This window comes from Hypanus sabinus, chromosome 10 (genome assembly GCF_030144855.1).
Source record: "Hypanus sabinus isolate sHypSab1 chromosome 10, sHypSab1.hap1, whole genome shotgun sequence".
Lineage (NCBI taxonomy): Eukaryota > Metazoa > Chordata > Chondrichthyes > Myliobatiformes > Dasyatidae > Hypanus > Hypanus sabinus.
The window spans coordinates 143216355-143231261 of NC_082715.1; the positions used below are offsets into that span (position 1 = coordinate 143216355).

The following is a 14907-nucleotide window of genomic DNA, read 5'->3' on the forward strand; positions in this document are numbered from 1 at the left end:
TTCTGTGCAGATATGTCGGAGTGCCTGGACCATTTTAAAGAGAATGAAGCTTTTGAGTTAACTGTGAGCTTCTCTTGAATAGATGCAGAGCAAAACAATGTCTGGGGAAAATCAGCTTGCAACCTGAGTTTCTTTAATCATGTTGGACGCTGCCTACTGCATCTTGCACTTAATGAATTCACCCATTTCCCAACTGTTTGTTCAAGAATGAGAGGCTACAGGGTTAAACAGATGAATTCAGGGATAGTTTGCTTTCAGATAGATGCTTCAAAGAGCTTCTGTGACACATTGGAATCTGGGGAAAGAGGAGTTGGTTTAATAAAGAAATCTCTGCTGTTTATTTCACTTCATTTGTCTCAATACTTCTTCAAATTCATTTTCCGATATTGTTTTATAATTGTTCTTCAACATGGACATTGTCTACTTCTCATGTAGAGAACTCGTAACAAACCCTGCTACAGCTCCCATTCAAAGATCCAACGATTAGCTGCAATTACCATGTTTACATCGAAGCATACATTGAAATACATCGATTGCGTCAACGACCAACACAGTCCGAGAATTGTGCTGGGGGCAGCCCACAAGTGTCTTTGTGCTTCTAGCACCAACATAGCATGTGTACAACTTCTTAACACCTACCCTAATCTGAATGTCTCTCGAATGTGGGAGGAGAGCAGAACACCTGGAGGAGGCCCACGCAATCATGGGGAGAGCTTGCAAACTCCTTACAGACAGCAATGGGATTGAACCTGGATCACTGACACTACGAACATTGTGCTAACCATTAGGTCAATATACCACCTGAGTAACTCAGCATTAAAATTCTCACATGTATTTTCAGTGATATGACCCAGTCCTCTCTCTGTAAACCCCCCAACCAGCACTAGACCCTCCCTTTACATTCCTTTAATTCCTGATGCTACAGGTTTCCAAGTTTTAATCCAGTATTGACAGCCATCCCTTCAGCTGCCTGGATCTTGACACCCCAAGTTCTGTCTTTTAACCCCTCAGCTTCTCTCTCCTCTTGTATGAATGAAATACTCACAGTGACCACTCTATTAGGTACACCTGTTCATGCAAATATCTAATCAACCAATCGTGTGGCAGTAGGTCCATGCATAAAGACATGCAGACGTGGTCAAGACGTTCAGTTGATGATCAGAGGAAATGTGATGTCAGTGAATTTGACCGTGGAATGATTGTCGGTGCCAGACCGGGTGGTTTGAGGATCTCAGAAACTGCTGATCCCTTGTGATTTTCACACACAACGGCCTCGAGAGTTTACAGAGAAAAACAACAAACATCCGGTGAGCGGCAGGTCTTGTTAATCGGAGAGATCGGAGGAGAATGGCCAGACTGGTCCAAGCTGACAGTTACTCAAATAGCCATGCATTACAACAGTGGTGTGCGGAAGAACATCTCAAACCACAACACATCTCCTGAACCTTAAAGTGGACGGGCTAGAGCAGCAGAAGACCATGAACACACACTCAGTGGCTGCTTTATTACCTACAGGAGGAATCTAGAAAAGTCGCTGAGTATATTTACACAAATTTACCTCTGACTGAGTTTGTTCCAAACGAGTCATTATCTCCTTATTTTGCTTGATCTATTGTTGTTGCGATTGATAATGTTCCACTGAAGCACCTTGTAATAGTTCAGTGTGCCAAAGAGACAATGTAATGCAGATTGCTGTGGTAATGTGGAGGCTTTGAAAAATCTCTCCAGAACCCACAGAGGATCCTTCCTGTCAGCTGAATACAAAACAAGCACAGCTCATCTTTGGTTTCCATCGCCTTGATCAAATTACAAAAGGGAGGTCGTAGGATATCGAGGAAACTGGAAGGGTTTTGTGTGGTTCCCTGACAGCAATTATATTTGTTTAGTGAAGTGTTATTCCACCAGGGAAATAAGTTGCCATCTCTCGGCAATCTCTTGCCCTGTCTCAGCTTCCCACTAAAGACATCCTGCTTCTCGAGAATGGATTCCCCAGCACGTTTTCTCTGGAGATGTCTTATAGGTCACACTGGTAACTCAGCTTTAATTAGAACTGCTGATAAATGAATTCCCTTTATTGGTCTGTGCATTGTTACTCATCTTCGAAGATTTCAGCAGAAGACTGTTTAAATCTTCCATGTGGTGCGGTTGACTCCAGACTAACTCGTTTCCCTTTTCCCTGAAGTGTGGTAATTCACTTCCCTGAAATGGGGCGCCACAGTAGTGTAATGGTTAGCGCAATGCTGTTACTGCTTGGGGCATTCCGGAGTTCAATTCCAGCACCGTCTGTAAGGAGTTTGTATGTTTTCTCTGTGAATTGAGTGGGTTTCCTTCGGGATCCCACAATTCAAAGACCTACTGGTTAGTCGGCTAAATGGTCATTGTAAATTGTCCCGTGATTAGGCTGGAGTTAAACGGTGGGTTACAAGGCCATGTGACTAGTCGGGCTGGCAGAGCCTATTCTGAATTTCATAATAAATCCTGGAGGATCTCAGCATTACAGGCACACTCTGAAAATTCAATATCTCAATAAAGAGCTGGGAAGTTATCCATCCCTGACATCCAATTAGAGCCATAGTGAGTCAGAGAACACGGAAATAAGCCCATTGGCCCACCAGGCTCACAATACTATCAATACTAATCCCAGGGACCAGTATTTTGTCCCTAACCTGAATTGCTTGAGTGATTCAGCTGCTCATCCAGCTACTTCTCTCCTATTGAGGCATCGAGTGCACGACCCCATGATCGACTCCATTGCTTCTCTCCTACTGAGGCATCAAGGGGAGAGCCCATGATCGACTCCATTTCTTCTCTCCTATTGAGGCTGAGAGCCCACGATCAACTCCATTTCTTCTCCCCATTGAGGCATCGAGGGGGAGATCCAATGATCGACTCTATTGCTTCTCTCCTATTGAAGCATCGAGGGTGAGAGCTCATGATTGACTCCTTTACTTCTCTCCTATTGAGGCATCGAGGGTGTGAGCCCATGGTGAATTCCTTTACTTCTCTTCTATGGAGGCATCGAGGCCACATGATAGATTCCATTGTTTCTTGCCTACTGAGACATTGGGCAAGGTCAAAGTCAATGAGCATGAGAACGGAGGATAGGGGAGTGGCGCCGTCTGCCTGTGTTTGTCTGGTCTTCCTCTCCCTGGCAGTAGCTGCTTTTGGAGGAAAGTGTAGGAGTCCTGGGAGCCACGTTGCCAGGGCTGATCAGTGAAGCTGTAGATTTGTTGTGGGGGACATTCAGGTTCACGCTGCGTGTATTTGTGGATTTGCATTAGCATGTTCTGTTGCAGTGTTTGAGTGGTTTGCTTGGGGAGATCAATGTGGACTGGGGCACTTTGGCAAAGAGTGGCCTTGCAGCCCGCATTTGCTGGTCTGGCAGTGCGAACTGAACTAAGCCGAATACTGGACAACAGGTCTGATGTTTGACAGGCACGTTTGTTCACTCACTTTTTACTGTTTGCACAATTTGTTCTTTTTTTTTCTCACATTGGATGTTTGAGGTTTTCTTGAATGGTTTCTTTCTTTTGTGGCTGTCTGTCAGAGGACAAATCTCAGGGTTGTATTCTTTATATATCGTTTGATAATAAATGTGCATTAGATATTGGAATCTTTCTAAGCGTGCTGAGAGTATCTGAGTGCAAAGCAGAAGCCATTAGAGAACCAGATGGGTTTTTACAACAGTCCAGTAGTTTCACTGTCACCGTTACTGAGACTCACTTCAATTCCAGATTTATTTAACGAGTCCCCAGCTGCTGTGCTGGGATTCGAACTAGCGTCTCGGAGCCAGTGGTCCAGAACGTTGACTGCTCGCTCGATAACTGCACCTCGCAGTCAGCCCAGGCGTGTGCTCTCAAGTTCCCGGAGTAAGATTCACACCTGCACGGCAGAGCGAGGGTCTGGCCCACCTGGACAGGACCAACACCTGAGCAGAAACCACAGAATGAAATAAAAACAAATGCATCAAAAGTATTTTAACCACCTTGTGATTTTCCAAGAATTCAATCAAGCAATACTAGCCTCTCTGTGGAGTAGCACACGTGTTAATTTGTTTGCATGACATTAAGTGAAATGTAATTTAATACTGAATACCTTAGTACAAGTAGATGGAAATGATTGGTATTTAATGCATCATTTTCCGTAATTTGCTTCTCCTCTGAGGCATACATTAGCATTTACTCACTCAGTCACTAGAATGACATGATCAGCTCCTTCAATCAATGTACTCAATATTAGAATGGCTCACAGCAACAGAGGAAGCAGTCTTGTCACATGGGCAACAGCTCCCAAAGACGTTGAAGGGGGATGTTTTTGATGTGATGGGGACATGCATCAACAGATAGCTGCCACTCCCCCACGTTCCTACGCCGTGCGTGATCAGATGCTGTTAATCCTCCTATGTTACTCTGTTCCTCCCCCATTCTCTATACGAGTAAGTCCCAGAGATGAGACCCTCAGTGTCTATACAAATCAATTTCTATTGGTGAGATAAAACCTTGAGGAAGATGTAAAACAGACTGATCTTTCACTATTGGTAAATTTGATGCTGTTACAGTGACCAACAGTTGCGGTTGGCCAAAGGGCCTGTTTCTATGGGGCGTGATTCTGTGACTCCACACTCTGTGCCACTTTATTAGATACACCTGCCCGTTAATCAGCCAATCATGAGGCAGCAACTCACTGCATAACAGCATTCAAACATGGTTAAGCAGTTCGGTTGTTGTTCAGACCCAACATCAGAATGGGGAAGAAATGGGATCTAAGTGACTTTGACCATGGAATGATTCTTGGCACCAGTTGGAGTAGTTTGAGTATCTCAGAAACTGATGATCTCCTGGGATTTTCACGCACCACAATCTCTAGAATTTACAGAGAATGATACAAAAAACAACAAACATCGAGGGGCAGTTCTGAGGGCAAAAATGCCTTGTTAATGAGAGGGGTCAGAGGAGAATGGCTGGGTTGATTCAGCCTGAAAGGGAGAGGACAGTAATCCTATATCCACACATTTCAACAGTGGTGTGCAGAAGAACAGCTCTGTGCACAACAGTAGATGGGCTACACAGCGGACAACCATGAATGTGCTGTACACTCTGTGGACGCTTTGAGGAGGTATTTAATGAAATGGCCACAGAGCGTATACCACTGTCATTTAAAACTATAGACACAGGAGATTCTGTAGATGATGGAAGTCTTCAATTACACACTCCGAATGCTGGAGAAACTCAGCTGGTCAGGCAGCCTTTACGGAGGAAAAGGAATAGTCGATCTTTCAGGCCGAGACCATTCAGTGGGACTGATGCTTCCTGAGTCCCAGCTGAGCTCCCACAGTATTTTGTTTGTGTTTAGAATTGTGTTGGGTTGGGAGGAGAGATGGTGTTCGGGGGAGTTTGGATTTGAAGTGGAGTTCAGACACACAATTGATCAGAAATTGAGTGCTGGAAGTAATGGGGGGGTGATGTACTACCTGCACATCAGCCCCACAGCAGTGTGCAGGGATGAAACATCTTCATTAATCTGGCTTGAGTGGCTCACAATCTGCTTTGAAAGTGCTGAAGCAGTGTTACTACAGGTGTACACTGTGGAGTTTCATTATTCATTCCCGATGATGAGATCATATTCTGTCAACAGTGTACAAACAGTGATTTCAGTGTAGTAGTTTCTTTATTCATTCCTAATTTCCAGTGATAACCAGTGATTTCACAGTGTGAGTGTTTCAGTATTCATTCCTGATGACGAGATCACATTCTGTGAATGTTGTATGTTTAACAACCAGTGATTTCATTAACTGTTTGTGAAACGACAGTGAAAAGAAACAGATTTAACACTTCGAACAGAGTGGGGGAAGCTGGTAAAATTGGAGTTGAAAGAGGACCCCGATTTGTTGAATACAAATCATTGAAAGCAGTTCTGTGTTTTAACACCAAGTGGAAAACTGTCACTCCGCTTGGCAAACACGAGGAAATCTGCAGATGCTGGAAATTCAAGCAACACACAAGCTGCTGGTGGAACGCAGCAGGCCAGGCAGCATCTACAGGGAGAAGCGCTGTCGATGTTTCGGGCCGAGACCCTTTGTCAGGACGCCACTTGGCGTTCTGCCTGTCGTTTCTTCAGTTTCCCAGCAGCTCAGGTTCAACTTCACTTCTATGGCCATAACCAGCAATTTTTAAAAAGCCTCTATAATTTTACCAGATGAAGGGTCTCCACCCAAAATGTTTATTCCCCTCCATAGATGCTGCCTGACCTGCTGAGTTTCTCCAGCATTTTGTGTGGGTTCTCTGGGTTTCCAGCATCTGCAGAATCCCTTGTGTCTGTAATTTTACACAAACTTTCTGCACCCATTTTTATTTTGCTGCTGTCTCAGCTCAACGTCAGTCAGACTTACTCTGCAGAGCCTGAGAGACTCTGGAAACATTCCAGCTGAGGTTTATAAAGCATTGCTCAGACCTCACTTGAAGTATTGTGATCATTTTTGGGCCACTTATCGAGAAAGGATGTGCTGGCATTGGAGATGGTCCAAAGAATGTTCACTAGAATGATCCTGGGAATGAAAGAGTTAATATAATGGTAGTTTGATGGCTCTGGACCTGTACCTGCTGGAGTTTAGAGGAATGAAGATGGAGGAGGGATCTCATTGAAAGCTATTGTATATTGAAATGTCTAGATAACTGGGCATGCAGAGGATGTTTCCTATAGTGGGGCAGTGCAGGACAGAGGTCACATCCTCAGAACAGAAGTTCGTCCCTTTAGAACAGAGATGAGGAGGAATTTCTTTAGCCAGAGGGTGAGGAGTCTGTGGTGGAATTCATTGCCACAGACAGATGTGGAGGCCAAGTTATTAAGTTTCAATATCTTCATTTAATGTCAGAAATCTATACAATATACATCCTGAAAATTTTGCTCTTCACAAACATCCACAAAAACAGAGGAGTGCCCCAAAGAATGAACGACAGTTAAGTGGTAGATCCCCACAGCACCCCCAGCTCCCCTCCCAGCAGCAAAGCAACGACCCCCCCCCCACCAGCAAGAAGCATCGGCACAACCCCCTCCCCCACCGAGCACTCAAGCATGTAGCAAAGCATCAGCAAAGACCCAGACTTGCAGTACCCCAAAGACTGCTCGTTCACCAGGTATTCAACATACCACAGGCTCTCGTTCACTATTAAGAGAAAAAGAGGAGTACCTGTTTCACAGTGAGAGGGGAGACATAACAAAACAACTCACTGATTTATCCTGTTGCAGGAGCCATCCTTTTTTCATCTTTAGCTTTTTTTTTAACAGACAGTGCGATGTTTGCTTCCAGAATTTAATTGAATTCATTCTTCCCTCTACCAGTGAAATGTGCCCTGTGCCACTGGCTGCAACACAAGCCCAAAGCATGATTGATTCACCCCCGTGCTTAACAGTTGGAGAGGTGTTCTTTTCATGAAATTCTGCACCCTTTTTTCTCCAAACATACCTTTGCTCATTGCAGCCAAAAAGTTCTATTTCAACTACATCAGTCCACAGGACTTGTTTCCAAAACGCATCAGGCTTGTTGAGATGTTCCTTTTCAAACCTCTGATGCTGACTTTTGTGGTGAGGATGCAGGAAAGGTTTTCTTCTCATGACTCTTCCATGAAGGTCATTTTTGTGCAGGTGTCGCTGCACAGTAGAACAGTGCACCATCACTCCAGAGTCTGCTAAATCTTCCTGAAGGTCTTTTGCAGTCAAACAGGGGTTATGATTTGCCTTTCTATCAATCCTATGAGCAGTTCTCTCAGAAAGTTTTCTTGGTCTTTCAGACCTCAACTTGACCTCCACTGTTCCTGTTAACGGTCATTTCTTAATTACATTATGAACTGAGGAAATGGCTACCTGAAATCACTTTGCTATCTTCTCATTGCCTTCTGCTGCTTTGTGGGCATCTTTTATTTTAATTTTCAGAGTGCTAGGCAGCTGCTTAGAGGAGCCCATGGCTGCTGATTGTTGGGACAAGGTTTGAGGAGTCAGGGTTTAGCTTTGAAATTTTCATCACCTGGCCTTTCCTAATGAACAAGCCATAGCCCTAACAAGCTAATTAAGAGCTGGGACCTTGGTAAAAGTTATCTGAGAGCCCAAATCTCTTGGGGTGCCCAAACTTTTGTATGGTGCTCCTTTCCTTTTTTTCACTCTAAAATTGTACAAAGCAAAAATAATACACTAATCTTGCTTAAAATGTTGTAAAGAATGTTTCATATTTAACCTTATGATGTTTGGAGATCAGTTCATCTTCTACTCGCTTAACTATTCACAGTAACAGGAATTTTGACCAGGGGTGCCCAACCTTTGCATGCCACTGTATCATCCATGTGCCTACCTAAGATTTCTTAAAAGCCCCTGACATATCTGCCTGTACCACCACCCTGGCAGGGCATCTCACACACCCACCACTTGATATAAAAACCCTACCTCTGTCATCCCCTATATACTTTCCTCCAATGATGTAGAAGTTATGCCCCCTTGTCATCACCATTTCTACATGCTGATAAACTCTCTGGCTGTCCACTCAATCTATGCCACATATCATTTTGTACACCTCTATCAGGTCATCTCTCATCTTTCTTTGTTCCAATCAGAAAAGCCCTATCTTACTCAACCTATCTTGATCAGACCTGCTGTCTAGTCCAGGCAGCATCCTGGTAAATCTCTTCTGCACCAATTGAAAGCAGACGTTAACAGGTACTTATTTAGTAATAGCATCAATGACACAGGGAGACGGCAGGAGTATGGGGTTGAGAGGGATATTAAATAAGGCATGTTCGAATGGACTGATTGGCCTAATTCTGCACTTACGGTCTTGTTGATTTCTCTTGCAATGATTCATCTTTTGGGTGTGACACCCCCTCCTGACATCATTGTTTTGTTCTATAGAAATACTTCTACTGCTGGAGTCATTTGGTATCTGGTGTTTGCATGTTGAGAGTTCAATGGAGAAACTGTATGAGAGACAGAGATACTCACACCGAACTCAATGAGCCAGTGGGTCTTGGTCTATGGGAGTTCAATGGAGAATCTGTATGAGAGACAGAGATACTCACACCGAACTCAATGAGCCAGTGGGTCTTGGTCTATGGGAGTTCAATGGAGAATCTGTATGAGAGACAGAGATACTCACACCGAACTCAATGAGCCAGTGGGTCTTGGTCTATGGGAGTTCAATGGAGAATCTGTATGAGAGACAGAGATACTCACACCGAACTCGATGACCCAGTGGGTCTTGGTCTATGGGAGTTCAATGGAGAATCTGTATGAGAGACAGAGATACTCACACCGAACTCAATGAGCCAGTGGGTCTTGGTCTATGGGAGTTCAATGGAGAATCTGTATGAGAGACAGAGATACTCACACCGAACTCAATGAGCCAGTGGGTCTTTGTCCAGCACTAGTGTATTGAGGTAGAGCAAGATAAAACAGTAACAGAATGCAGAATAAAGTGTAACAGCTACAGAGAAAGTGCATTGCAGGGAAAAAAATAAGGTGCAAGATCAGAGTGAGGTAGAATGTGAGGTCAAGTCCATTGTTCCTTACTGTGAGAATTAACCATAAACTGGTAATTGGTAATTAGCAATTGATTTATTACTGTCACATGTACCGAGATACAGAGAAAAACTTAGCCTGCAAACAGTTTTGCAAGCCTTACAAACAGGTCATTTCATAACATAAATGCATCACAAGATGAAATACATGTGAGACACAATAAAAGAGTGTAGAATATATAGTCACAGTTACATAGAGAGTGAAATGCAGGCAGATAATAAGGTGCAAAGGCCATGATGAGGTAGACTGTGAGGTTGAGTTCATCTCCGGGGTGGCTGGGGTCTTTGATAATGTCAGTTTCACTGAGGCGCTGAGAGAGGAGTGGCAGGGATGGTTTTCGTGATGGACTGCGATTTGCCTCTACAACTTCTATTCAGTGCTCACATTTTTTGTGATGCTCATGTAAAGTTGGCTTCTTTACCCATCAAGTTCAAAGTTAAAAAGTCAATGTAAATTTATTATCAATCTATGTATGTACTACCCTGAGATTCATTTTTTGTGGGCATTTACAGGAAAAAGAAATACAATAAAGTCAATAAAAATCAACTCAAAACAAAGACTGCCAGACAACCAACATGCAAAATAAGACAAACTGTAAATCAAAAAATAATAATAAATGAACATACTGAAAAAAACCCAAATAAATAAAAAATACGTATGTAGATTAACGATAGTGTAGTGGTTAGCACAATGTTATCACAGCTAGGGGCGTTGGAGTTCAGAGATCGATTCCGGCCTAGTTTGTAAGGAGTTTCTATACATTTTCCCTGTAAAAAGTGTGGCCTTTCCTGTCTGCACTGGTTTCCTATTGCTGTTTGAAGTCATACTGTGTAGCTTAATTGGTCATTGTAAATTGTCCTACAATTAGATTAGGTTTAATTGGGGTTGTTGAGATTACTGGGACAGCATGGCCAGAAGGGCAGAAGGGTCTACTCCACACCATTTGCTAAATAAATAAACAATACTGAGAACATGCGATGTAGAGCCCTTGAAAGTGAGTCCAAAGGCTGTGCAATCAGTTCAGTGTTGAGGGGAGTGAAGTTCAGGAGTCTGATGTTTATGGGGTAATAACTGTTCCTGGACCTGGTGGTGTGGAGTGCGGTGATCTTGAGATTATTAACCATTAGGCACATGCCTACACCATGACGGAATAAAAGAGAGTGTATAATGTTCACCCTGACTTCCCACCTTCTTTGATGTCTGGTTCCAGATGGCAGTGCCTTGTTCCGAGGATGTTTCAAAAGACCAGCCAATGTTTCCCTCGCCCTGCCCACCAGCACCGTCCTGCAGAACATGTCCGTGGATAAATGTGTGGACCACTGCACTGAGAAGGTAACTTACCAACCACTAATGTACACTGGAGTAGATTCCTGCTGAAGGATTTGGCATTGAAACTCTCGGTGTTGCTGTCATTATTCTGAAGTGAAAAGACAAAAGGAAAGTCTGGGCAAACCTGGATTGTTTTCTCTGGAGTGTCAGATGGCAAGGGGAGACAGACAGCAAAGGGAGACAGATGCCACGGGGAGACAGACAGCAAGGGGAGACGAATGCCACGGGGAGACCAGATAGAAAACAAACGACCTGATACAGGCTTACAACATGTTGAAAGACATAGTTAGGGCAACACTTTTCCCAGTGTAGAAATGTCAAACACTAAAGGACATAGGTTTAAGGTGAGGGGAGGAAAGTTTAAAGGAACCTAAGTTGGAATTTCTTCGCTCAGTGGGTGGTGTGAGTATAGAACGACCTCCAAACAGAAGTGGTGAATGTGGGTTCGACGTGAAATTTAAGGGAAGTTTGGATAGGTAAATAGATGGGAGGGTTATGGATGGTTGTGGTCCCCAAGCAGGTCGATGGGACTAGGATGAATAAAAGTTTGGCACGGACTAGTTGTGCAAAAGGGCCTGTTTCTGTGCTGTCGTGTTCTGTGATTCTGTGTCTAAGGGAAATTTTGTTTTTACACGGAGTTTGGGAGGGGACTAGAGTTCATTATCAGGTAAAGTGTTCGAAATACAGGTACGATGGCAATATTGAAGATAATTTAGACAGATACATAAACAGGCAGGGAATGGAGGGACACTGACAATGTGCAGGCAGTTGGGGCTTAATTTGATTAGTATCATAGTCAGAACTGACCTTTAGCCAGAGGGTGGTGAATCTGTGGACTTCATTGTCTCAGACAGCTATGGAGAGCAGGTCACTGGGGAAATTTAAAGTGGAGGTTGATTGTTTCTGGATTATTAAGTAGTCAGAGTTTACAGGGAGAAGGCAGGAGAATGGGATTGAGACAGAAAGTAATTCAGCCATGATAGATTGGCAAAGCAGATTCAGTGGGCCAAATTACCTAATTCTGTTCCTGTGTCTTACTGTCGTATGGAGCTGGTTCCTGGTCCTCTGACTATACAGGAATGCCTCAGCTTCGAATGTCCATCAGAACCGTTGCACAGTCACCCTGGAATGAGATTATTTCAGCTGGTAAATTGGTTTATATTTGTCACTTGTACCGAGATCAAGTGAAAAACTGTGTTTTGTGTGTCATCCATACACATCCTTTCATCACATCAGTGCCTAGAGGGAAGACGACAGCAGAATGCAGACTGACGTGTTACAGTAACACAGAGCAATGCAGACAGGCAATAGGGAGCAACGTCATGATGTTGTCAAGAAGCCATCTTAATGTATTGTTCAATCGTCTTATAGTAGAGGGATTGAATTTAGCTTTGAGCCTGGTGGTGTGTCTTTTTAGGATTTTGTATCTGCCTAGTGGGAGGTGGGAGAAGAGAAATGCCCGGGGTGGCCGTATTTCCAGTCTTGGGCAGAGCAGGTGCTAAAGCAAGCACAGATGTACGTAGATCTGATGTACTTCACTGAGCTGTGATATACGTGGGTCGGATGTTTCCATCGTCCGTCACCGAGCCGTGATATACGCGGGTCAGATGTTTCTATCGTCCGTCGCCGAGCTGTGATATACGCAGGTTGTATGTTTCTATCGTCCGTCACCGAGCCGTGATATACGCGGGTCAGATGTTTCTATCGTCCGTCGCCGAGCTGTGATATACGTGGGTCGGATGCTTCTATCGTCCGTCACCGAGCTGTGATATACGCGGGTCGTATGTTTCTATCGTCCGTCACCGAGCCGTGATATACGCGGGTCAGATGTTTCTATCGTCCGTCGCCGAGCTGTGATATACGCGGGTCGGATGTTTCTATCGTCCGTCGCCGAGCAGTGATATACGCGGATCGGATGTTTCTATCGTCCGTCACCGAGCCGTGATATACGCGGATCGGATGTTTCTATCGTCCGTCACCGAGCCGTGATATACGCGGGTCTGATGTTTCTATCGTCCGTCACCGAGCTGTGATGTACGCGGATCGGATGTTTCTATCGTCCGTCACCGAGCCGTGATATACGTGGATCAGATGTTTCTATCGTCCATCATTGAGCCGTGATATACGTGGGTCGGATGTTTCTATCGTCCATCACTAAGCTGTGATATACGTGGGTCGGATGTTTCTATCGTCCATCACCGAGCCGTGATATACGTGGGTCGGATGTTTCTATCGTCCATCACCGAGCCGTGATATACGCGGATCGGATGTTTCTATCGTCCATCACCGAGCCGTGATATACGTGGGTCGGATGTTTCTATCGTCCATCATTGAGCCGTGATATACGCGGGTCGGATGTTTCTATCGTCCATTACCGAGCTGTGATATACGTGGATCGGATGTTTCTATCGTCCGTCACCGAGCTGTGATATACGTGGGTCGGATGTTTCTATCGTCCCTCACCGAGCCGTGATATACGGGGATCGGATGTTTCTATCGTCCGTCACCGAGCTGTGATATACGGGGATCGGATGTTTCTATCGTCCGTCACCGAGCTGTGATATACGTGGATCGGATGTTTCTATCGTCCGTCACCGAGCTGTGATATACGGGGATCGGATGTTTCTATCGTCCGTCACCGAGCTGTGATATACGTGGATCGGATGTTTCTATCGTACGTCACCGAGCTGTGATATACGTGGATCGGATGTTTCTATCGTCCATCACCGAGCTGTGATATATGTGGATCGGATGTTTCTATCGTCCGTCACCGAGCTGTGATATACGTGGGTCGGATGTTTCTATCGTCCATCACCGAGCTGTGATATAGGTGGATCGGATGTTTCTATCGTCCGTCACCGAGCTGTGATATACGTGGGTCGGATGTTTCTATCGTCCATCACCGAGCTGTGATATATGTGGATCGGATGTTTCTATCGTCCGTCACCGATCTGTGATATACGTGGATCGGATGTTTCTATCGTCCATCACCGAGCTGTGATATACGTGGATCGGATGTTTCTATCGTCCATCACAGAGCTGTGATATACGCGGGTCGGATGTTTCTATCGTCCGTCACCGATCTGTGATATACGTGGTTCGGATGTTTCTATCGTCCATCACCGAGCTGTGATATACGTGGGTCGGATGTTTCTATCGTCCATCACCGAGCAGTGATATACGTGGGTCGGATGTTTCTATCGTCCCTCACTGAGCCGTGATATACGGGGATCGGATGTTTCTATCGTCCATCACCGAGCTGTGATATACGTGGGTCGGATGTTTCTATCGTCCCTCACCGAGCTGTGATATACGTGGGTCGGATGTTTCTATCGTCCGTCACCGAGCCGTGATATATGTGGATCGGATGTTTCTATCGTCCATCACCGAGCTGTGATATACGTGGATCGGATGTTTCTATCGTCCATCATTGAGCCGTGATATACGTGGATCGGATGTTCCTATCGTCCGTCACCGAGCGGTGATATACGTGGGTCGGATGTTTCTATCGTCCGTCACCGAGCCGTGATATACGCGGATCGGATGTTTCTATCGTCCATCACCGAGCTGTGATATACGTGGATCGGATGTTTCTATCGTCCCTCACCGAGCCGTGATATACGCGGGTCGGATGTTTCTATCGTCCCTCACCGAGCCGTGATATACGCGGGTCGGATGTTTCTATCGTCCATCACCGAGCCGTGATATACGCGGGTCGGATGTTTCTATCGTCCATCACTCAGCTGTGATACACGTGGATCGGATGTTTCTATCGTCCGTCACCGAGCCGTGATATACGCGGGTCGGATGTTTCTATCGTCCATCACCGAGCCGTGATATACGTGGATCGGATGTTTCTATCGTCCGTCACCGAGCTGTGATATACGTGGGTCGGATGTTTCTATCGTCCGTCACCGAGCTGTGATATACGTGGATCGGATGTTTCTATCGTCCATCACCGAGCTGTGATATACGCGGATCGGATGTTTCTATCGTCCGTCACCGAGCCGTGATATA

General features: G+C 45.0%; 1 protein-coding gene across 5 annotated transcripts in view; it reads left to right on the forward strand.

Moving 5' to 3' along the window:
* Positions 1–14907, forward strand: part of LOC132401189 (sialate:O-sulfotransferase 2-like) — a 764445-nt gene that overhangs the window by 586841 nt on the left and 162697 nt on the right. For all 5 annotated transcript variants that reach the window (XR_009514518.1, XR_009514517.1, XM_059983172.1 and 2 more), the window contains one exon: positions 10772–10893. Coding sequence is in view for 3 of the 5 variants with exons in the window: in XM_059983172.1 (XP_059839155.1) it covers positions 10772–10893 (122 nt within the window). In the remaining 2 variants the exon portion in view is untranslated. The remainder of the gene's footprint in view (positions 1–10771; positions 10894–14907) is intronic.